The 17,651-nt window shown below is 41.0% G+C and overlaps 1 protein-coding gene across 1 annotated transcript in view; it reads left to right on the top strand.

Annotated features, from left to right (window-relative positions):
• The window catches only part of fbxo38 (F-box protein 38), a 47,160-nt gene that overhangs the window by 10,568 nt on the left and 18,941 nt on the right, over positions 1-17,651 (top strand). The window contains exons 7-14 of the mRNA XM_042493131.2: positions 1,772-1,865; positions 3,162-3,292; positions 4,912-5,082; positions 5,607-5,749; positions 7,346-7,556; positions 12,714-12,914; positions 13,060-13,215; positions 14,870-15,652. Of these exons, the coding sequence (XP_042349065.2) occupies positions 1,772-1,865; positions 3,162-3,292; positions 4,912-5,082; positions 5,607-5,749; positions 7,346-7,556; positions 12,714-12,914; positions 13,060-13,215; positions 14,870-15,652 (1,890 nt within the window). The remainder of the gene's footprint in view (positions 1-1,771; positions 1,866-3,161; positions 3,293-4,911; positions 5,083-5,606; positions 5,750-7,345; positions 7,557-12,713; positions 12,915-13,059; positions 13,216-14,869; positions 15,653-17,651) is intronic.

Here is a 17,651-nt window from a genome sequence, read left to right as displayed (position 1 = left end):
ACACTTTTGTTTAACTTACAGTATATGCACACAGCTCTTACCTTGAACGTCACAAGCAAACATGGAGGTGGCTGAGCCGAAATGCCAGTGGCTAGCAATGCAGTACAGCTGGCAGCGCTAACAATGGCCATCCTGTGGTTCCTGCCATGGTGTGTCAGGGAGGCGTTACAGTGGTAAACTTTGTATGAGCACCGCTTTTCTGCACCCACCTTGCAGGGGTAATGCGCACTTTTTGTCCATCCCATTTTTGTGAACGTGATATCTCATGAATGCCTTGAGGCAGTTTCTCCAAATTTGGCACAAATGTTCCCTTGGATGGTCTGATTATATTTTGGTGCTCAACAGTCTAAAGTCAAGGTCATCGTGACCTTGCAGGCATCATATTCTTGTGAATATGATATGTAAAGAACACCTTGAGAGAATTTATTCAAATGCGGATCAAACCTCCACTTTAGTTTGAGGATGAACTGATCAGAATTTGCTGGTCAAAGGTCAAGCTCACTGTGACCTCCGTCCTAGTTTCCTTTGTCATGGCATGTGTTGACAGTAAATGGTGACATAATTCTCAGTGAAGTGTCTTGTTCTCATGGTAGTTCAATCAGACTGCTGCTGAAAGTGGGACTGTATGTTAATAGTCTGCAGGTGGACTTTGCTTTCATCTTTTTCATCTTTGAAGGTAGAAGAAGGTATAAGGTACATTTATTGGTCATTTTTTAAACAAAGTTTAAAAAAACAAAATTACTTTTGTCCTTGATCTTGCTACATCTTTGGAGTTGAAAGATGAGTTGATTAATATCTGCAGTTACTATGAAAATTCCACCCAGTTCCTTGGGCATGTTGCTGCTGGTGGCATCATTCAATTCCTGCAGTGCATTATTTGAATTTGCATCAGAGTTGTGTGTCCAAATGGCTCCCGCAAGGTCAGTTCATCCAGTGTAACAGCTTGATCTAGGATGTTAGGGGTTTAACCATGTTTCTGTGAAGATGCTCAGGGAAGTCTCTGATCTCCCGTTGCTGAATCTTAATCACGTCTCATCCACTCCATTTTCCTGCAACCAGACATTAGCCAGAAGAAGGCTTGGTAGAGGAGACGCTCTGGGTCCAAGTCGGGTCAGCCACACCCTAATGCTGGCTCTCCTCCCTCTCTTTGTCTGGTGCTTTCGGTTTCGTTTCTCCCCTCTTGTCTGACTTGCAGCTTGGCACATGCTGCCGGTGGGGATCCTCTCGGGGTCTGCTGCGTTCAGTCCAAACCCAATGTTTCCTGATGCTAAGTGCTTCTCTATTGTAGAAAAGACGTGCTTCAGCAGAAGGGGCCATGTTGTTGAAAAATATAGTAAGAAAGTAGCAAGTATTTGAGGAGCTACTGGCTGCTGCATCTACATGTGCCGCTGTCGTCAAAGACTTTGTGGCCCAGTATTACAATAGCTCAGCTCCTACAGTACTTATGAAATCATGACTTATTTATGTGATTGGAATTTATTTTTTTACACTAGGATTGTGTAGAAAGAATTTTAAATATTGTATGTTCCATTTTTGTTTGCATTGCTTTTTAGCCTTATCATGTTATCTTTTACTCCATAAGTCAGAATAACAATGTTTTTTTTTTTTTTACTGTATTTGGTCCTGACAGATGATTTGGATTGTCTCACTACCAGTTACGATTTTAGATATTTAACTAAAAAACTGTCGAGTGCACCTAACCCCCACACTTTTTGACGAAGTGTTTATATGTTTTGTTGCCTCTCTGTGATTCTATGTGTGTGTGTCCCAGGGGGATTTCGTAACCTTCACACCATTGTGTTTGGAGCCTGTAAGAACGCTCTGGAAGTGGACTTGGGCTACCTCATCATCACTGCTGCTCGCAGGTGCTCAGCTAGTCTTTAATTCCTTTAATTACCTAACAGGAAAACACTTATTTACAAGCGCCAAGCACCGCCCACAGGCTAGACCTTCTCTGATTGTTTTTTTTTTTTTTAATTTACTTTTTATTCAAGTCAAAGATTATCATTATTTAGATTTTTAATTTTTTTTTCAAGTAACCGATAACAAAACAAAAACAGATGTACTACAAATGTAAAAGTGATATTTGTGTGTAACAGAGAAAAATGACCTAAAATCTGATCTATGTGAATTGATAAACTCAGTCCATCCTTTCTAACATTTTTCAAATACATAATTTTTGAGTCTCAAAGTAAATGTCAATTTTTCCATTACAAAGATGTCATGCATCACAGCATGCATACCAACAATACTCTGTACAGTGATTGGTTGTTTTCATTCACATGTGGGGGGATTTGGGGGCATAAGAAGTGCTACAAGACAGTGGTGTGGTGCAGGAATGAGTCCTTAAACCCAGAAATTAGTCAGCATTTCAGCACCTCCGGCTCCCTTGTCTGAAAGGGTTCGCCAGCAGAAGAAAGTGTTGTTCACTTTTGAAGATTATCTCGCTGAACTCTATAGAGTAGTCAGAGGAATATGATTTTTTTCACAGGGTTCTGATAAATTTGAGATTCAAAGGTAGTTTTATGATATTAAATGTACTCAAGTATTAAAAGTAAAAGTACAAAAAAATGCTGAATATAAAATTGTAACCAGCATAAAAACAGTCAAAAATATGAGTTTATTTCTTCTAGATGTACACCACCCTAAAAGTGGAGCACGCATTACAATTGAAGAAAAACATAGTCTTTTGTCACAACTTAAAGGATTTAAAGTACAAAATGTAGTTTTCTTCCCATTCCTCCTTTCCTCTATCCATTGCTTCCCCCCTCTTTCCTTCCCCCCTTTTCCCTTCTCTTGTATGTGTGTTGGAGTAACAGTATACATTTTGTTTAGGAAATGTAGTAGAGTAAAAGAGAAAGTCAACAGAAATATAAAAACTCAAGTAAACTTCCAACCAAAAGTACTTAAGTACAGATGAGAAATTAAATAAATAAAATAAAATAATTAATAAAAAAAGTTATTTTTAATAAAAGTTACCAACTTCAGATTTAAAGGTAAAGTTTTATTATAATCAAAGAGTTTCCTTAACATTCAAGTCATATAAAACACAACATTCACCCAAGGGCTCTAAACTTCAGCTAAAGCAGAGAATATTGTTTGAATGACTTAATAGGAACTAACATGTACATGTACTGATGTGACTTCTATGTGTTTACCAGGCTTCATGAGCTGCGTATCCAGCCCTCGCTGACTAAAGATGGAGTCTTCTCAGCTCTCAAAATGGCTGAACTAGAGTTTCCTCAGTTTGAGACGCTTCATCTGGGATACGTGGATGAGTTCCTGCTGCAATGTTAGTCCCTTCTCTCAAATCTCATCACCAGGCTCAGAGAACACCAGTCATGTTTGTATTATTCTGACAGAATGATAACTGGCAGCCTCATCAGACTCTCCCTTAATGTGTTTGGATTATTAGGCCTCATGCAGCAACATTTCTCTTATATTTTCTCTTAATATTCTGGTAAGAGAAAAAATAAGAAGTCAACTCCAGATGCACCAAATGCTCTGAACTATCCAAATCGGCTGTGACCAGGTGCGCTTAATGATGAATCCCACTGATCATACCTGTTAGCACAGGTAACGCCCCCTAAACACAACATAAGGGAAGGTTTTGTGCCATGTGCAAAGACTCTCTGACACATGAGCAAAACTGGAGACATGACGCTAGGAAGGCTGTAAGAAGAACTTCTGCAGTGAAACTGACGTAGGCTTACTGTCAAATAAAGTTAAAGTAAATCTGATTTCAGGGAAATGTATTCAGGTATTGAAAGTAAAAGTGCACATGCACAAAGGTTAAAATAAATTGAATAAATCAGTATTATCAAAATAATAAAATGGAAAACGGCAAGTCCTTATACATTCAGTTTATATGAAAAAACTGGATCCATGAAATGATTTTGCATGAAAAATGACTTACGCAATTATAAAAATATTTGCTAATTAATTTTCTAAATAATAGAGTAATATTTACAGTTGCTCTTGCATATTTTCATTTGTGTACATAAATCTTAATTTGTTATGTAATTATCTAGTAAATAACAGTTGTGGAGTTAAAAGTATAATATTTCCCTCTGAAGTATATTGGGGTAGAAGTTTAAAGTCGCATGAGTTTAAAATACTCAAGTAACATAAACATTCCTCAGATTTGTACTTAAGTGCAGTACTTGAGTAAATGTACTTGTGTACATTCAGCTCTGGTCAGCAGAGGGATACACAATAACTGAAATTATATTAAGTGGGATCAATGCACCAAGTGTTGTAGTATATTTTTTGCCCTGTAATGTCGTAATCCAGTCATTATATTTACTCTTTCTACATCTGATTAAGTGATATTCACGCATTTTTAAATGTTCCTCAAATGTAAAACTTATTTTTGGTTGTGTTGGGCAACAGTTTGTGGACTGTGAAAATGAGATGTTTTTCTCTTATCTTGTTAAGAATGTTTTCGACCACTCGTACAATTTTCTCTTACCTAAGAGAGGAGCAGGAATAAGAAAACATTTGTGAATCCCAAATATCAACCGGCATTAACAAAATAACAAATCCTGGATATTTTGTTTTTTAAACTTTGTTTAAAAAATGACCAATAAACCTACCCTTTACCGTCTTCTGCTATATGAGCAAAAATAAGAGAAAATTAGTTTGTGTATCTTTTATTGCATGGGGCCCAGTGTGTCATAAATGACTGAACTTGCCTCAGCTTCTCTTAAATGTTGCAAAAAAAATTTCAATAAATTGTGTTAAATTCAACATTTAAAAAAATCACAAGTCTGCAGTAGAAAATTGCCACTCTTCTGAAATGTGAATCCAGTGTTGGTGAAATGAAAATATGTTGATTTTAACTAAGTTTGGTTTACATGTGTGTTAAAAAATGCACTGATGTTGTGTGTGTGTGTGTGTGTGTAAATGCAGGTAAGATGAGCCATTCGGAGCTGGTGAAGTACGGTCTGGCTGATGTCATCGAGAACCCGGGCATCATCACTGATATCGGCATCAAGGTGGTGAACGAGGTGTTCACTAACATTAAATACCTGCTCATCTACAACTGTCCTCACCTGCATAACCCTCACCACTGGATCACAGGTAAAACACACTCACTCTTCACTCTTACCAATACCTGCCACGATGGTACAAAAAAGCAGGGTGGCACCAGAAAAATTAATGATGAATCCATCACAGCGCCTTTGCACCCTGCTAATAAAAGTGAGCATGTCTAAAAAAGGAAATAACATACATAGTTATAATAAATTCTGAATTGTTAAGCAATATTTAGTTTATGTTTCTACATTAAAAAACCTTTCATATTAGTGTGTTTTGTTTTTTTTTATTTTGTAAAATCTGATGAAAAATGTCAGTTTGACAGTTTGAATACTTTTTATATGATCATATATGTAAGGTATATGGCTTATTATATATGGTTTGTCAACTTACATAAGCTTTTATCTTAAGTTGTACAGATTTTAGGAATGCAAAGCATGTGAAGATGCTCCAAAAAGGACCATCGCTACTGCAGAGTTCAAAGGGTTAACCTACCACTGTTTAACTCGTAAAGTGCTGTAGGGTTCTGCTCTTTGTAACTATTATGTTGTGCCTGTTTGTGCCCTCAGATCAGTCCAGATGGAGTCGTCTTGTTGATCTCACTCTGGTTCGCTGTCATGCCATCAAATTGGAATCCTTCTCCCAGTTCATCGAGTTACTGCCCAGTCTGGAGTTTATCTGTCTGGACCAGATGTTTAGAGAACCACCCAAGGTACATGCTGTGTGCACGCACGCACGCACGCACGCACGCACGCACGCACGCACGCACGCACGCACGCACGCACACACCCACACCCACACCTCTTGCTTGAACCATCACTGACATTATGCAGTTAGCAATTACCTGTCTCCTAATTCGTACCCATCGCAGCTGAATGGCTAACTTCCACATTATTCTAACCTTATCCTTTAAACCAGGGGTGTCAAACTCATTTTTACCGAGGGCCACATCAGCATAATGGTTGCCCTCAAAGGGCCAGATGTAACTGAAAGACAGTATAAATGTAGCTAAATGTAACTAAATATAATGTTAAATAAATGCAACTACTCCTTAATGTTCAATAACTCTGAAATTTTTACTTATTCAACTTACAAATATAACATATATATTTGCATAGATGTAAAAAAAAGTTTGCTTGTTGCTCTGTTATTATAACATAAATCCTTTTAATTTGTCAGGTTATGAAACCCAAATTACTCAATCAATCAATGATCAAACAATCCAAGTGAATAAGGAAAAATAACAAGTTATGACATTAACTTTGTTAAAAACTTTTTTGTCATAGTTGAGAGGGGCAGAATAACAGACCTACCAACAATTGTGAGCTGCTAAGAACACGTGTGACAGGTGTAGCATTTTAAAAAACAAATGGCAGCACACAGCCTTGCAAGGGGCATACATCCAACTAATGAGAGATGGTTTGATGACAAACATTTGTCTGCATAAACACATAAACCTGCAAACACTAAAAACATTGCTACACATAATGTAGTATATGTAATAAACTCAAAATGACAACATATGGGTTGTCTCAGTTCACAACTATATTGGTCAAGTTTTTAGGTGAAATTGATGAGGAGATGCTGCCTGTCCTTGAACACACCAAGTGAATCCCCTCTCCACCTCAGAGGACTGTTTAAAGGGGGGCGGGGCGGGTTTATCAATCTGTGTCCCCTCTCTGAATTTGGATTTTTTTGGGGGGTCTTTGAAAACAGCGTTTCACTTAAACTTTGCCTGGTGTTCTGCTGCTCCATCTGTGCCCACAGTAGGCTCTGCGCTCAGAGAGTTTGGTACAATGCATAACCAAGTGGTGTTTATATATTTCCTCACTACTATGAGAACGGTTCAGCTCCAAACACTGAAAATCAGCATGTGATGCCAGATGTAGATATTGTGGTGGACTGACACAACTAAATGAATATGCGGGAAACCCTGTGTATGTTTTCCCTGGGTTAAATCTCCTACAGACCAGTTGGATTTTAGCAATCTTATTTTGTGCAGCTACACTGTGCAACATGGATCCTAATAAACTTGGGTACGATATCAAGTTTGATGTATGCAGACTGTACAATGACATCACCTACTGAATGGCTGACTACGACCTGCATCCATCAACGTCACTACATGTGTGTGTGTGTGTGTGTGTGTGTGTGTGTGTGTGTGTGTGTGTGTGTGTGTGTGTGTGTGTGTGTGTGTGTGTGTGTGTGTGTGTGTGTGTGTGTGTGTGTGTGTGTGTGTGTGTGTGTGTGTGTGTGTGTGTGTGTGTGTGTGTGTGTGTGTGTGTGTGTGTGTGTGTGTGTGTTACAGGGCTGTGCCAGGGTGGGCCTGAGTGCAGGAACTGGGATTGGCGTGTCCTCTGCACTGGTCAGCAACCAAAACTCCAACAATGACAATGATAACAACAACAATCACCACCACCACAACAATGAGGCGAACCTGCCTCCCCCTCCTCCACCTGTCAACAACAACATCAACAACAACAACCAAAGACAACAACAGCAGCAGCAACAACATAATGGCAAGTACCTCCTGCATGCTTAGTCAGTGGATCTATGGGGTTTAGAAGCCTCTCCCTTGTCCCATTTTTTATTTGTTATTAAATTTTAAATAAAAATCATTACCAACAATCTTTAGGAAACATTCCACAGAAAAACCGCAAGGGCAAATGTTGCTCAAAGAAACCCGTCAGAGGTCTTTACCACTAAGCAAGTTTAACACAGCCAGGCTCTATTTGTCTGAGCTGCTTGACAAACCCTGCAGACTCACTCAGAGATAACATGAAGGAGGTTATCAGCTGTCTCTTTTAACTCAGGCTTTCTGCTTCAGGCACATGCACACATTCAAACATAATCAACAACTATTTTCAGGTCTGACACTGTTTTGCAGACTAGTTGATTGGTTGATTGACTATTTTATTTAAGTGTCATGCACTTAATTGTGCCCAGCCCACATGGACTTATAAGACACTGACGATAACAATACAAAAAAAACCCCAAAAAAGCCAAAGATGGTCGCGTAGCCCTTTCTAATATGTCCACAGAACAAAATATATATTATACAGGGAGAATTTCTTAATATACAAACCAATAATAGACAGTTATACCGGATACAGTGTTTTCTGACGTAATGTCCATGCATTTTCAAGGAATCTGGCTAATGCATAAATCTCCTCCTTAAAGAGCCAATTCAACATATTACGCCTGAACTTTTTCAAACAAATGCTTACTCAGATCTCTATACAGAGGGCAGAAGAGCAAAAAATTAAATTCATCCTCAACAGCTTCCACATCACACAAAACACACATTAGTTGCTCCTTAGGAATACATACCGACTTCTCTCGCCAGAGGCAAGGTACCAGTCTTAACTGAGCCCACAGGGGCCTCTGTCCCCTCCTTAAGTTTAATGTTAAATAAGGTTGTGTGTAGTAATCTTCTTCAATTTGAACATAATTTCTGAGTTTTAACTTACTCCAGATCTCCTCCTTCCATTGTTTCTTATGGAGGTGTAGTAATATTTGTTTGACTGTATTTATTTTACACTGCAAATTAACAATGAAAATATAATGTAACTCAGAAAAAGGAAAATATTGCAGAAACGTCTCTAAGTAGAAGTATAAATCCTTTAGTTTTTGTTAAAATCAAAGTAAAATGAATTTAACTGATTCAGTATTATCTTTGATAAATACCAACCAACTAATAATCAGCTGTAATATACCAGCAGTGTCAAAGAGACCTCAGCAAATCACAACCAAGCTTATAAACCTGAGTATGAACATCCTCAGTTGTAGTGTTACAGTGCTTTGGAGGAATTGTTCCACATTTCATATGCAAGTAAACATCCTGAAACACCCACCAATATAATAACAGCCCACAAAGGTAATGGAAATCTGCAGCTTTTAATGTAATAATCCCACAAACATAATAAATTCCAACAAACATAAAAGCAGTTGCCCACTGCAAAAAATAAAACAAAATTTCCTACAAATGTAATAACTGCTGCATTTGCGGGATTATAAATAACTTACAGATACATTCTGCACAATATAGGCTGTACATTAATAAGTCCACCTTCTCCTTCTGATTACAATTCTACAATTCTACAATTTCATTTAGCAGACGCTTTTATCCAAAGCGACGTACAACACAAGCAAGAATTTAGACTTAAGGAAAAAAAACCCTTAGTAAGTGCAAAAGTGCTTCAGGTGTGATTGGTCACAGGTATTGCCGTCCTAGTGGCAGAAGAAGTGCCGACAGCCCCCCTTTTTTTTTGAAACCAAAGTAATAACCAGTAGCGATCTCAGCATCTGAGATTCAACAATCTCAGTATCACTACTTACGATAACAGTCAACATACAACATCACACAACTTTGTCAGTGCTAGATAATCAATAGGTGCTGAGTTTTGGACCATCTGACTTAATCTACCCCAAAGGGCAAAGAGGAGAAGAGTCAGGTTAAGTGCCTCGGTGTTCTTGGAACAAATGAGTTTTCAATTGTCTCTTAAAAGTAGAAAGGGACTCAGCAGAACGCACAGAGTTTGGAAGTTTGTTCCACCATTTGGGAACAACAGAAGAGAAGAGTCTGGCCAGAGATTTAGAGCCGTGCTGGGCTGGAAGCACCAGGCGTCTTTCGCATGCAGAGCGTAGTGGGCGAGAAGGAGAGTAGACCTGCATCAGGGATTCCAGGTAGGCTGGAGCAGTTCTTGTGATTGTTTTGTAAGCCAAGAGAAGTGCTTTGAATTTGATTCTGGCTGCCACTGGAAGCCAGTGAAGAGAAATTAGCAGCGGGGTGACATGTGCTCTTTTGGGCTGGTTGAAGACCAGACGTGCTGCTGCATTCTGGATCATCTGAAGAGGTTTGAATGGGCATGCAGGGAGGCCTGCCAGAAGAGAGTTGCAGTAGTCAGTGCGTGAGATCACAAGAGCCCGAACCAGAAGCTGTGTGGCCTGTTGGGTCAGGAAGGGTCTGATCTTCCTGATGTTGTAGAGGGCATAACGGCAGGACCGAGAAACTGAGGCCACATGAACCTTAAAGGTCAGCTGGTCATCAATCATGACACCCAGGTTTCTGGCTGAGTTTGTGGGCACAAGTAGGTTCGAGTCAAGTTGGACACTGATCCGAGGCTGAACAGATGGACAAGCTGGAAAGACCATGAGTTCGGTCTTAGACAGATTTAGCTGAAGGTGGCGTTCCTTCATCCATGTGGAGATATCAGCCAGACACGCTGATATCCGAGCTGAGACCGTTCTGTCGTCAGGTGGAAAGGAGAGGAAGAGCTGAGTGTCATCAGCATAGCAGTGGTAGGAGAAACCATGGGAGCGGATCACTGCACCGAGTGAGGTGGTGTACAGAGAGAAGAGTAGGGGACCAAGCACCGACCCCTGAGGAACCCCTGTCGATAGGCCATGTGACCTAGACACCTCTCCTCGCCATGACACTCTGAAGGATCTGCCTGTGAGGTAGGACTTGAACCACCATAGGACAGAACCTGAGATGCCGAGCTCAGAGAGTGTGGAGAGGAGGATTTGATGGTTCACCGTGTCAAAGGCAGCAGACAGGTCCAGCAGCAGTAGGACAGAGGATTGACCAGCCGCTCGAGCCAGTCTCAGTGACTCAGTGACTGACAGGAGTGCAGTCTCAGTGGAGTGGTCACACCTGAAGCCAGACTGAAAGGAGTCGTGTAGGTTGTTGTTCCGCAAGTGTTCAGAGACCTGGTTAAATACTGCGCTCTCCAGTATTTTTGACAGAAATGGCAGAAGTGAGACTGGCCTGTAGTTTTCAACCTGGGCGGGGTTGAGATTAGGCTTTTTGAGCAGTGGGGTGACATGGGCTTGCTTAAAAGTAGCAGGAAAAGTGCCAGTTTTTAGGGAGGAATTGACAATGTGTGTGACTGCAGGTTTGATAGTGGGCAGGATGGTCTGCAGGATGCGGGTGGGTATTGGATCGAGAGGACATGTTGTAGGTTTTGAGCTCAGAAGAAGTCTGGAGACCTCATCCTCGGTCAGAGGAGCGAAAGAGCAGAGTGAAGCGGCAGTAGTGGGTTTGAGCTGACTGGGCCGATCAGGCTCAGAGAACTGGTTGCTGATTGCAGCCACCTTTTCAGTGAAAAAGGAGGAAAACATGTCTGGAGTCAGTGTAGGGGAAGGCTGAGCAGCTGGAGGAGAAAGCAAGGAGTTAAACACCATAAACAGTTTTCTGGAATCAGTAGCAGCACAGATCTTGTTCTGATAGAAGGCTTTCTTAGCGGACTGCAAGGAAGAGGTAAAGGAAGCAAGTTTCTGTTTGTATGAGGACAAATCAGTGGGTTCTTGGGATTTACGCCACTTTCTTTCTGCTGCCCTGAGTCCTGTTCTTTGTTCTCTCAGAACTTCAGAGAGCCATGGACTTGGTTGTTTTTTCTTGGCTGGTTTGGACACCAGGGGGCAGAGTTTGTCCAGAGAGGATGCCAGAGAGGAACAGAGTGTTTCTGTAGCCTCATTAACAGAAAGTGAGGAGAAGTGTGAGTGGTCAGGCATGGCAGAGCTCACCTCATCAGACAGCTGTGCTGCTGTGAGGGACTTATGGTTTCTGCGGAGGGAAATTTTCTGAGTGGGTGTCTGCAATTTCGGAAAGGTAGCTGCAAATTTTACCAAGAAATGGTCTGACAGGTGTAGTGGGGTAACTGTCACATCTGCTATGGAGCAGTTACGAGTCAGCACCAAGTCAAGGACTTTACCAGCTTTGTGGGTGGGAGGAGAAGGAGCTAGTACAAGTGCAAAGGAGGAGAGTAGTGCCAGAAAGTTGTTTGCTAGAGTACTGTCAGTGTTAATGTTCATGTCTCCCATGACAATCAGTGGTGTGCCATCATCAGGGATGTCAGAGAGTAGGCCTAATAAGAGGGTGAACCATGAATGCTTAATGCTCCCTGTGATTTTTGTAGAAGCTTCAGAATCAGTGTGGATAAACTGACCAGAGAACACTGCAAACACATTTCAGTGGATCACTGAGATTAACAACAACTGTATGATTAAAATAAACAATATTCTTGCTCTGATTTTCTTCATCACTGACAAACTGTAGGATACTGTGTACAAGAAAATGTGGTTGGTTTTTTAGGGCCTATGCTGATTATTAGGAGTTAATGAGACCGGTAACCAATGTTTGGAACTGATATGCATTTACAATAATAATAAAAATCTTTCTGTCAATATTTAGAATTTGGAATATAACAAACTCCAATACAAAACTTTGTTTAAATTCCTTACGCAAATGTTTAATCAAACTTGAGACTTTCAACATCATGTACAGCAAGTAACTACCACCTTATAAAAAAAATATAAAGTCAAGTTGAAATAATTTTAAAAAACACAAAAATATTTAAAAAATAGCTGCCTGAGGTTTTACAAAGTAAAAGTTCCTCCCACGCTGACACTTTCTTTGCAGTTTTTAAATCATTACTTTATTAATTTTTTCATTAAAATAAAACAGTGATACAGATAATCAGCAAAATGCCAAATATTGGCCCGATAACTGGCCAGGCCAATAATCTGTAGACCCCTACTTTAGACACAACATACCTCGCCATATCACTGATGTTGCTTCGTCATACAGCCCTTCTGTTCATATACAAATTAATGTGAGCAAAAAGATGAGCTGCTTGGTGAAGGTCAGTTAGATGATGTGTTTGTTTTCACAGCACCTGTAGAGGTAAATGGGCTGGAGGATGAAGAGGAAGAGGAAGAGGAGGAGCTGATAATGGAGGAGGAGAACATTGAGGCCGAGCCTCACATGGAGCTGAAAGGAGCAGGAGGGGAGGTGAGAGCTAAAGAAGCTGATGTGGCTCCAGGGCCCAGTCGTCCCGCTGGAACATCACAACCTCCTGATGAGGAGCAAGCAGGTTTGGAGCTGCTCTGTCTAAATATTAGCACAACAGGCTTCTTTACACAAAGTGCTTTTGTGTTGCAAGATTCTCAATCACCATTTTATGAATTAGAAGGATTTTTTTAAATTTATGTCAACAGATGTGTCCTTCCCACATGCAGGTCCCAGTGGTTTAGTCCAGCAGTGCAGACCAGCTGGTGCTGCTGTTCCCAAGCCCCCGCTGGTCATCTCCGACTCTGACAGTGAGGAAGAAGAGGGCCTTGTTTCGAGGCTAATGCCAACTTCCTGTTTGCAGCAGCCAGCCTCCTGTACAGAAGGTGCCAGCACAACACAGAACACATTTAGCAGTCTCAACAGTTGGTTTGATGAGCTCACCATGTCACATTGGCTGCAGGGTGGAGACCACAGACTGTGTATAAAGATGGAGGACATTAAAACTCCCCAAAAGCAAAGCCAGAACATCTGGATTGCCCCCTGTTGGCTGGCTACAGTACAGGTCATAATGGTGTCATGAAATCAGAATGGTGACATGAGCCAAACTAAAAATTGAAGTACAAGTCAAGTACATTTTTGTTTTTCTGATAACTTTGGTTTTAATTATTTATTTGATGCTATAAAAAGGGACTTTTACTTAACCACGATCTCTCCTCCTGGCAAGGAATGCACTACTTACCCCTAAATTCCACCAGGTCCATCAGCGTGGCATTATGGGCACAGCATGGCCTCCAGAGCTGATCATCAACGTTCTAGACAATGTTAGTGATTCCACTGGGTGCACATGGGAGCGTCTCAGCAGTGTGCCAGACATGGCATCCCGCTCCGCTCCACGTAAAAATATGTGTACTCATATTAAATATGAATCTATTTTTGCGGCAGACAGACAGCAGCCACGTCAGAGCAGATCGTACCAGGCAGGAAGTTAGGCAGCAACACATCTGGTCAGTTTCCAAAATAAAATGCCCTGCACTGACTAAGGATCATGTTTAACTTGACTAAAATGTTACATCGTTCCACCAGCCCACTGTACTCTGTCCAGCAGGAGAATTTATGCTCCTGCTAAAAGCCATTGCATATGAAATAGACAGAAAGTAGATCATAATTAGCAACAGGGTTAGTACACTGTATTTTTTTTTTTTTACCAAAAACACAATTAAAATCTACCACATATCTAGGCCTGTTTTGCTCCTGATTAAACTACTAATTATTCATCTGTTTAATTATGAAGACGGATATGTTTTTAACTCAAACACAGCCATAGATTATCAGTCCATTCAGTGTATAACTGATTCATACTGATCTGCATAATTATCAAGATGAGCATGTTTGTTATTGAAACACGGGCAAACTTCTTTGATCTGTTCAGTTCCTGGCTAGACTGTAGGCTGCAGCACAACAAAGTTGTAAAAACATAAAGAAACAGAATTTAAACAGACAGAAAAGGAAAGCATTTGCTGGTGGCCAGCTGTTTACAGTCCTGTAACTTCTCCCTCCACCACTAAGTGTTGCTCTGTCTTTCAGCTCGGCTACCTGTTCTACCAGTAGAGACCGGAGACTGAGCTCTGGTGGTGTGTGCTGTGCACTACATGTAGAAAGAGGAGCACCTGTATTTGTGAGGGTTTTAAAAAACATGCCGGGTTTTTAAGTACCCTGTTATACTGTGATATCACCCAAGCCTAGCAGGATAGTTTGGCTTTGTTTTAGTGCAGTGGGAGAAAGTGGTTACTTGTGTTCCATCTTTACAGTCTGTTGTGTAGGCTGCGCTCTGTAACACAACAGCTAACATTATGAGGAGGTGTGAAAGGAAAAAGTCTGACCCTTCTTGTTCATTTAAAACAGATGAGTATGTGGTCACCAATGTATCTGTGACTGACCACAGATGAACATGGTTAACAACACTGAAATGTAAAGACCTTGAAAAGCATAAGACCTTGTTTTCCCCCACAGGTATAACAGAAATATGTCTGTTTCCAGGTAAAGGAAAGACTCCTCTGAGGCGCAGCAACAATGTGGCTGTATCAGTAGCGGTGTCGGCGGACCACACCAGGGCTCAGGTGTTAGAGAGCAGCTGTGAGAAGAGCTGCCAGGTGACCAGTGAACAGATCAAGGCAGACATGAAGGCAGCTGCTGAGAGCAGCAGAAGGACTAGTGCTAAAGGAGTTGCTACTGAGACTGTGGATACTACTGCGAGACCTGGGGCCGACAGTGGGACAGTACGGGGCCCTGGGAGTGCTGGGGCAACAGCAAGGACCACAGTGAGACCAGTGCCTGGATCTGTGGGCAGGGCTGGACTTGCAACACCCACATCCAGGCAGGTGGGTGGATGTGGGAGAGTGGTGGCAGGGACCTCCCACAGAGCAACCACAACCACTGACAGAGCAACAGCAACCAGCAGGACTCATGAGAGCACAGAGGGCCCCTCTGGACCACAGGCTGGGGTCAGTAGCAGCAGGGAGACTGGGGCGAGGCAGAGCTGTGGACCTGCCTGTGCGGACAGTGTGGAGCCCAGAGGTGCTGCTGTGAACCATGTCTCCAGAAGACCAGCACCACAGGCTGGACAGGGACAGAGACAAGTTGCCCCTGCTGGTTCTACCCCTGCTGGATCTGCCTCTGCTGGATCTTCCCCTGCTGGGTCTAACTCTGCTACTGCTTCAGTTGCACAGCAGGCTCAGGCCAGAGATGAGAACTTTGTCCCTAGACGACCTTTGACCCGATCTTGCACTCGTATGTCCTCTGTGTCCCTGATAACTGAGACAGGTAAGACTGAACACAGAGCACTAACAGTCAGTTTAGTTTTTTGTAGGCACAAAGGCTTGGGTCTGTGGGTTCATGATAGTTGACTTTGAGCTCAGTGATGTGATAGTTTTGCTGTCAGTAATTTCATTTCCACCTCTAAAGTAATCTATGAAGCACTCTGAATATTTAGAGACACACCCTGATTGGCCCAGAGGTGAACCACACCAAGATGCTTTCAGTTCTTATTCAAGAGTCAGCCCCACACCCTGTATTACAGGTGATTTGAATAACACTCCAAACAACTTAGGGGAATTGAAACATTTAACTTAAATTTGGAAAAGGGAAATGACACTCTGATGCCAAGCATCTCTGTGGAGTCATGATTTATCAAAGTGTGAAATCAAAGTAAGCGAAAAAGAGATAAATCAATAAATCAAATGTAACTAGAATAAACACATTATAGTAAGCAATGTGCGCCCCTCATTACAGTATAATACCAGTAATAATTCAGTCAGTATGTTTACCTCGCTGTAAGACAGCCCTTACTGACAAGGATTTGAAGCTGGTATATCAAAAACACCAGACTCCACTGAGAAAAACATTTGCTATTTTACACCACTGAATGTTGGAGCTGCTGCTCTACTGCTGCCTCCATCAGCTGCTGTGGAAAGGACAGAGGAGCATATATGAAAAAAAAGTGAACACATAAACTAATATTGATTTTCTAGATGGCTAAAATATGTTTTGCTGTGACCCCGTCCACAGCAGGACATCGCTTGATAACTGTACTTTATCATCAGAGTAGGGGGGTAGCTGTGATTTTATTATTTTAAATAAATATAAAATACTTCCTTGTCAAGTTGTATGTCCCTCACCTACACCAAAACTCCTGCTTACATTTTTTTTAGTGGCTGTTAGTCAGATTTCAAGAAATTCAATTGTGTCTGATTTCAGTCAGACTAACATCTTTACGTGTATAGTAAAAGTCAATTTTAGTCAGACTAACACAATAATTCCCCTTTTTATACATCACGTAAATGTACAGACTATACACAACATAGACAGGTCTGGGAATAAATATATGTCAAAAAGCAAATTTCTATAAAATAAGTCTTTCAATGATAAATCGGTAAGCAACACCTGACACACTGTCAGTGCAGATGCTGTAACTAAAATTTTAAAATCAGTGTTCTGTATTTTACATGATAGAAGTTGGTTAAAGATGTAATTTCAACAGAGTTTACATCCACAAATGAACACTGTGGCAATGCTTTGTAATGCAACTCATAAATGTGTTGTAAATTGCACTACTGAGCCCGAATGATTGAAGTATTGCTTAAACAGAAATTTCACGTTATCCCCTCCAAAAAGGAGGCTATGTTTTTGGCGTGGCATACAGAAAAAGTTGATGAAGATTCTCAGTCATCCAGGTCATGGTAACTCTTAGTGCTATATGGTAGGCAACTGGACATGCCTGAATTTCTTGAAGATGTTTCATCTCTCATCTGAGAGGCTTCTTCACTTCTTGAATCTTCAGTTCAAAATTGCAGAAGCCTCTTGAATGAGAGGTGAAGCATCCTCAAGAAACTCAAACAAGTCCAATTGCCTACGATATAGCACAAAGAGTTACGGGAAAACTACTGAAACATGGTGAAAGGCTGTAGCTTGGGCCAAGGAGGCATCCATAAAATTTCGGAGCAGATATAAATCACAAGCAGATACACAAACAATTTTCACTTTGTTTCACACTGCAAGGTGTGGTCGAGGTCTGTGCTCTGCAAACACCCTTTTAGTTTGTTGATAGTTGTAGTTATTTACACAAATAGAAATTTGAGTTTTTTTTGAGTTTTGCTTTACTGTCATATTTTAGTGCTACTTTGAGCCAGAATTTGCATGAAGAGGAACTCCACCAATTTTACTCAGACTCTTTTTGCAAGTGATGAGTTTTCTGCATATATGAGAAAAGTAGGATTAAGTCTTTAGTGTCACTAGAGGGAGCTCTCTGAAGCCTGATAAATGT

Source organism: Plectropomus leopardus, chromosome 8 (assembly GCF_026936395.1).
Source record: "Plectropomus leopardus strain MGB_pleo_1.0 chromosome 8, ASM2693639v1, whole genome shotgun sequence".
Taxonomy (NCBI): domain Eukaryota; kingdom Metazoa; phylum Chordata; class Actinopteri; order Perciformes; family Serranidae; genus Plectropomus; species Plectropomus leopardus.
Note: the sequence above shows the minus strand (reverse complement) of the source record. Positions and strands in the feature narration are given on the sequence as shown.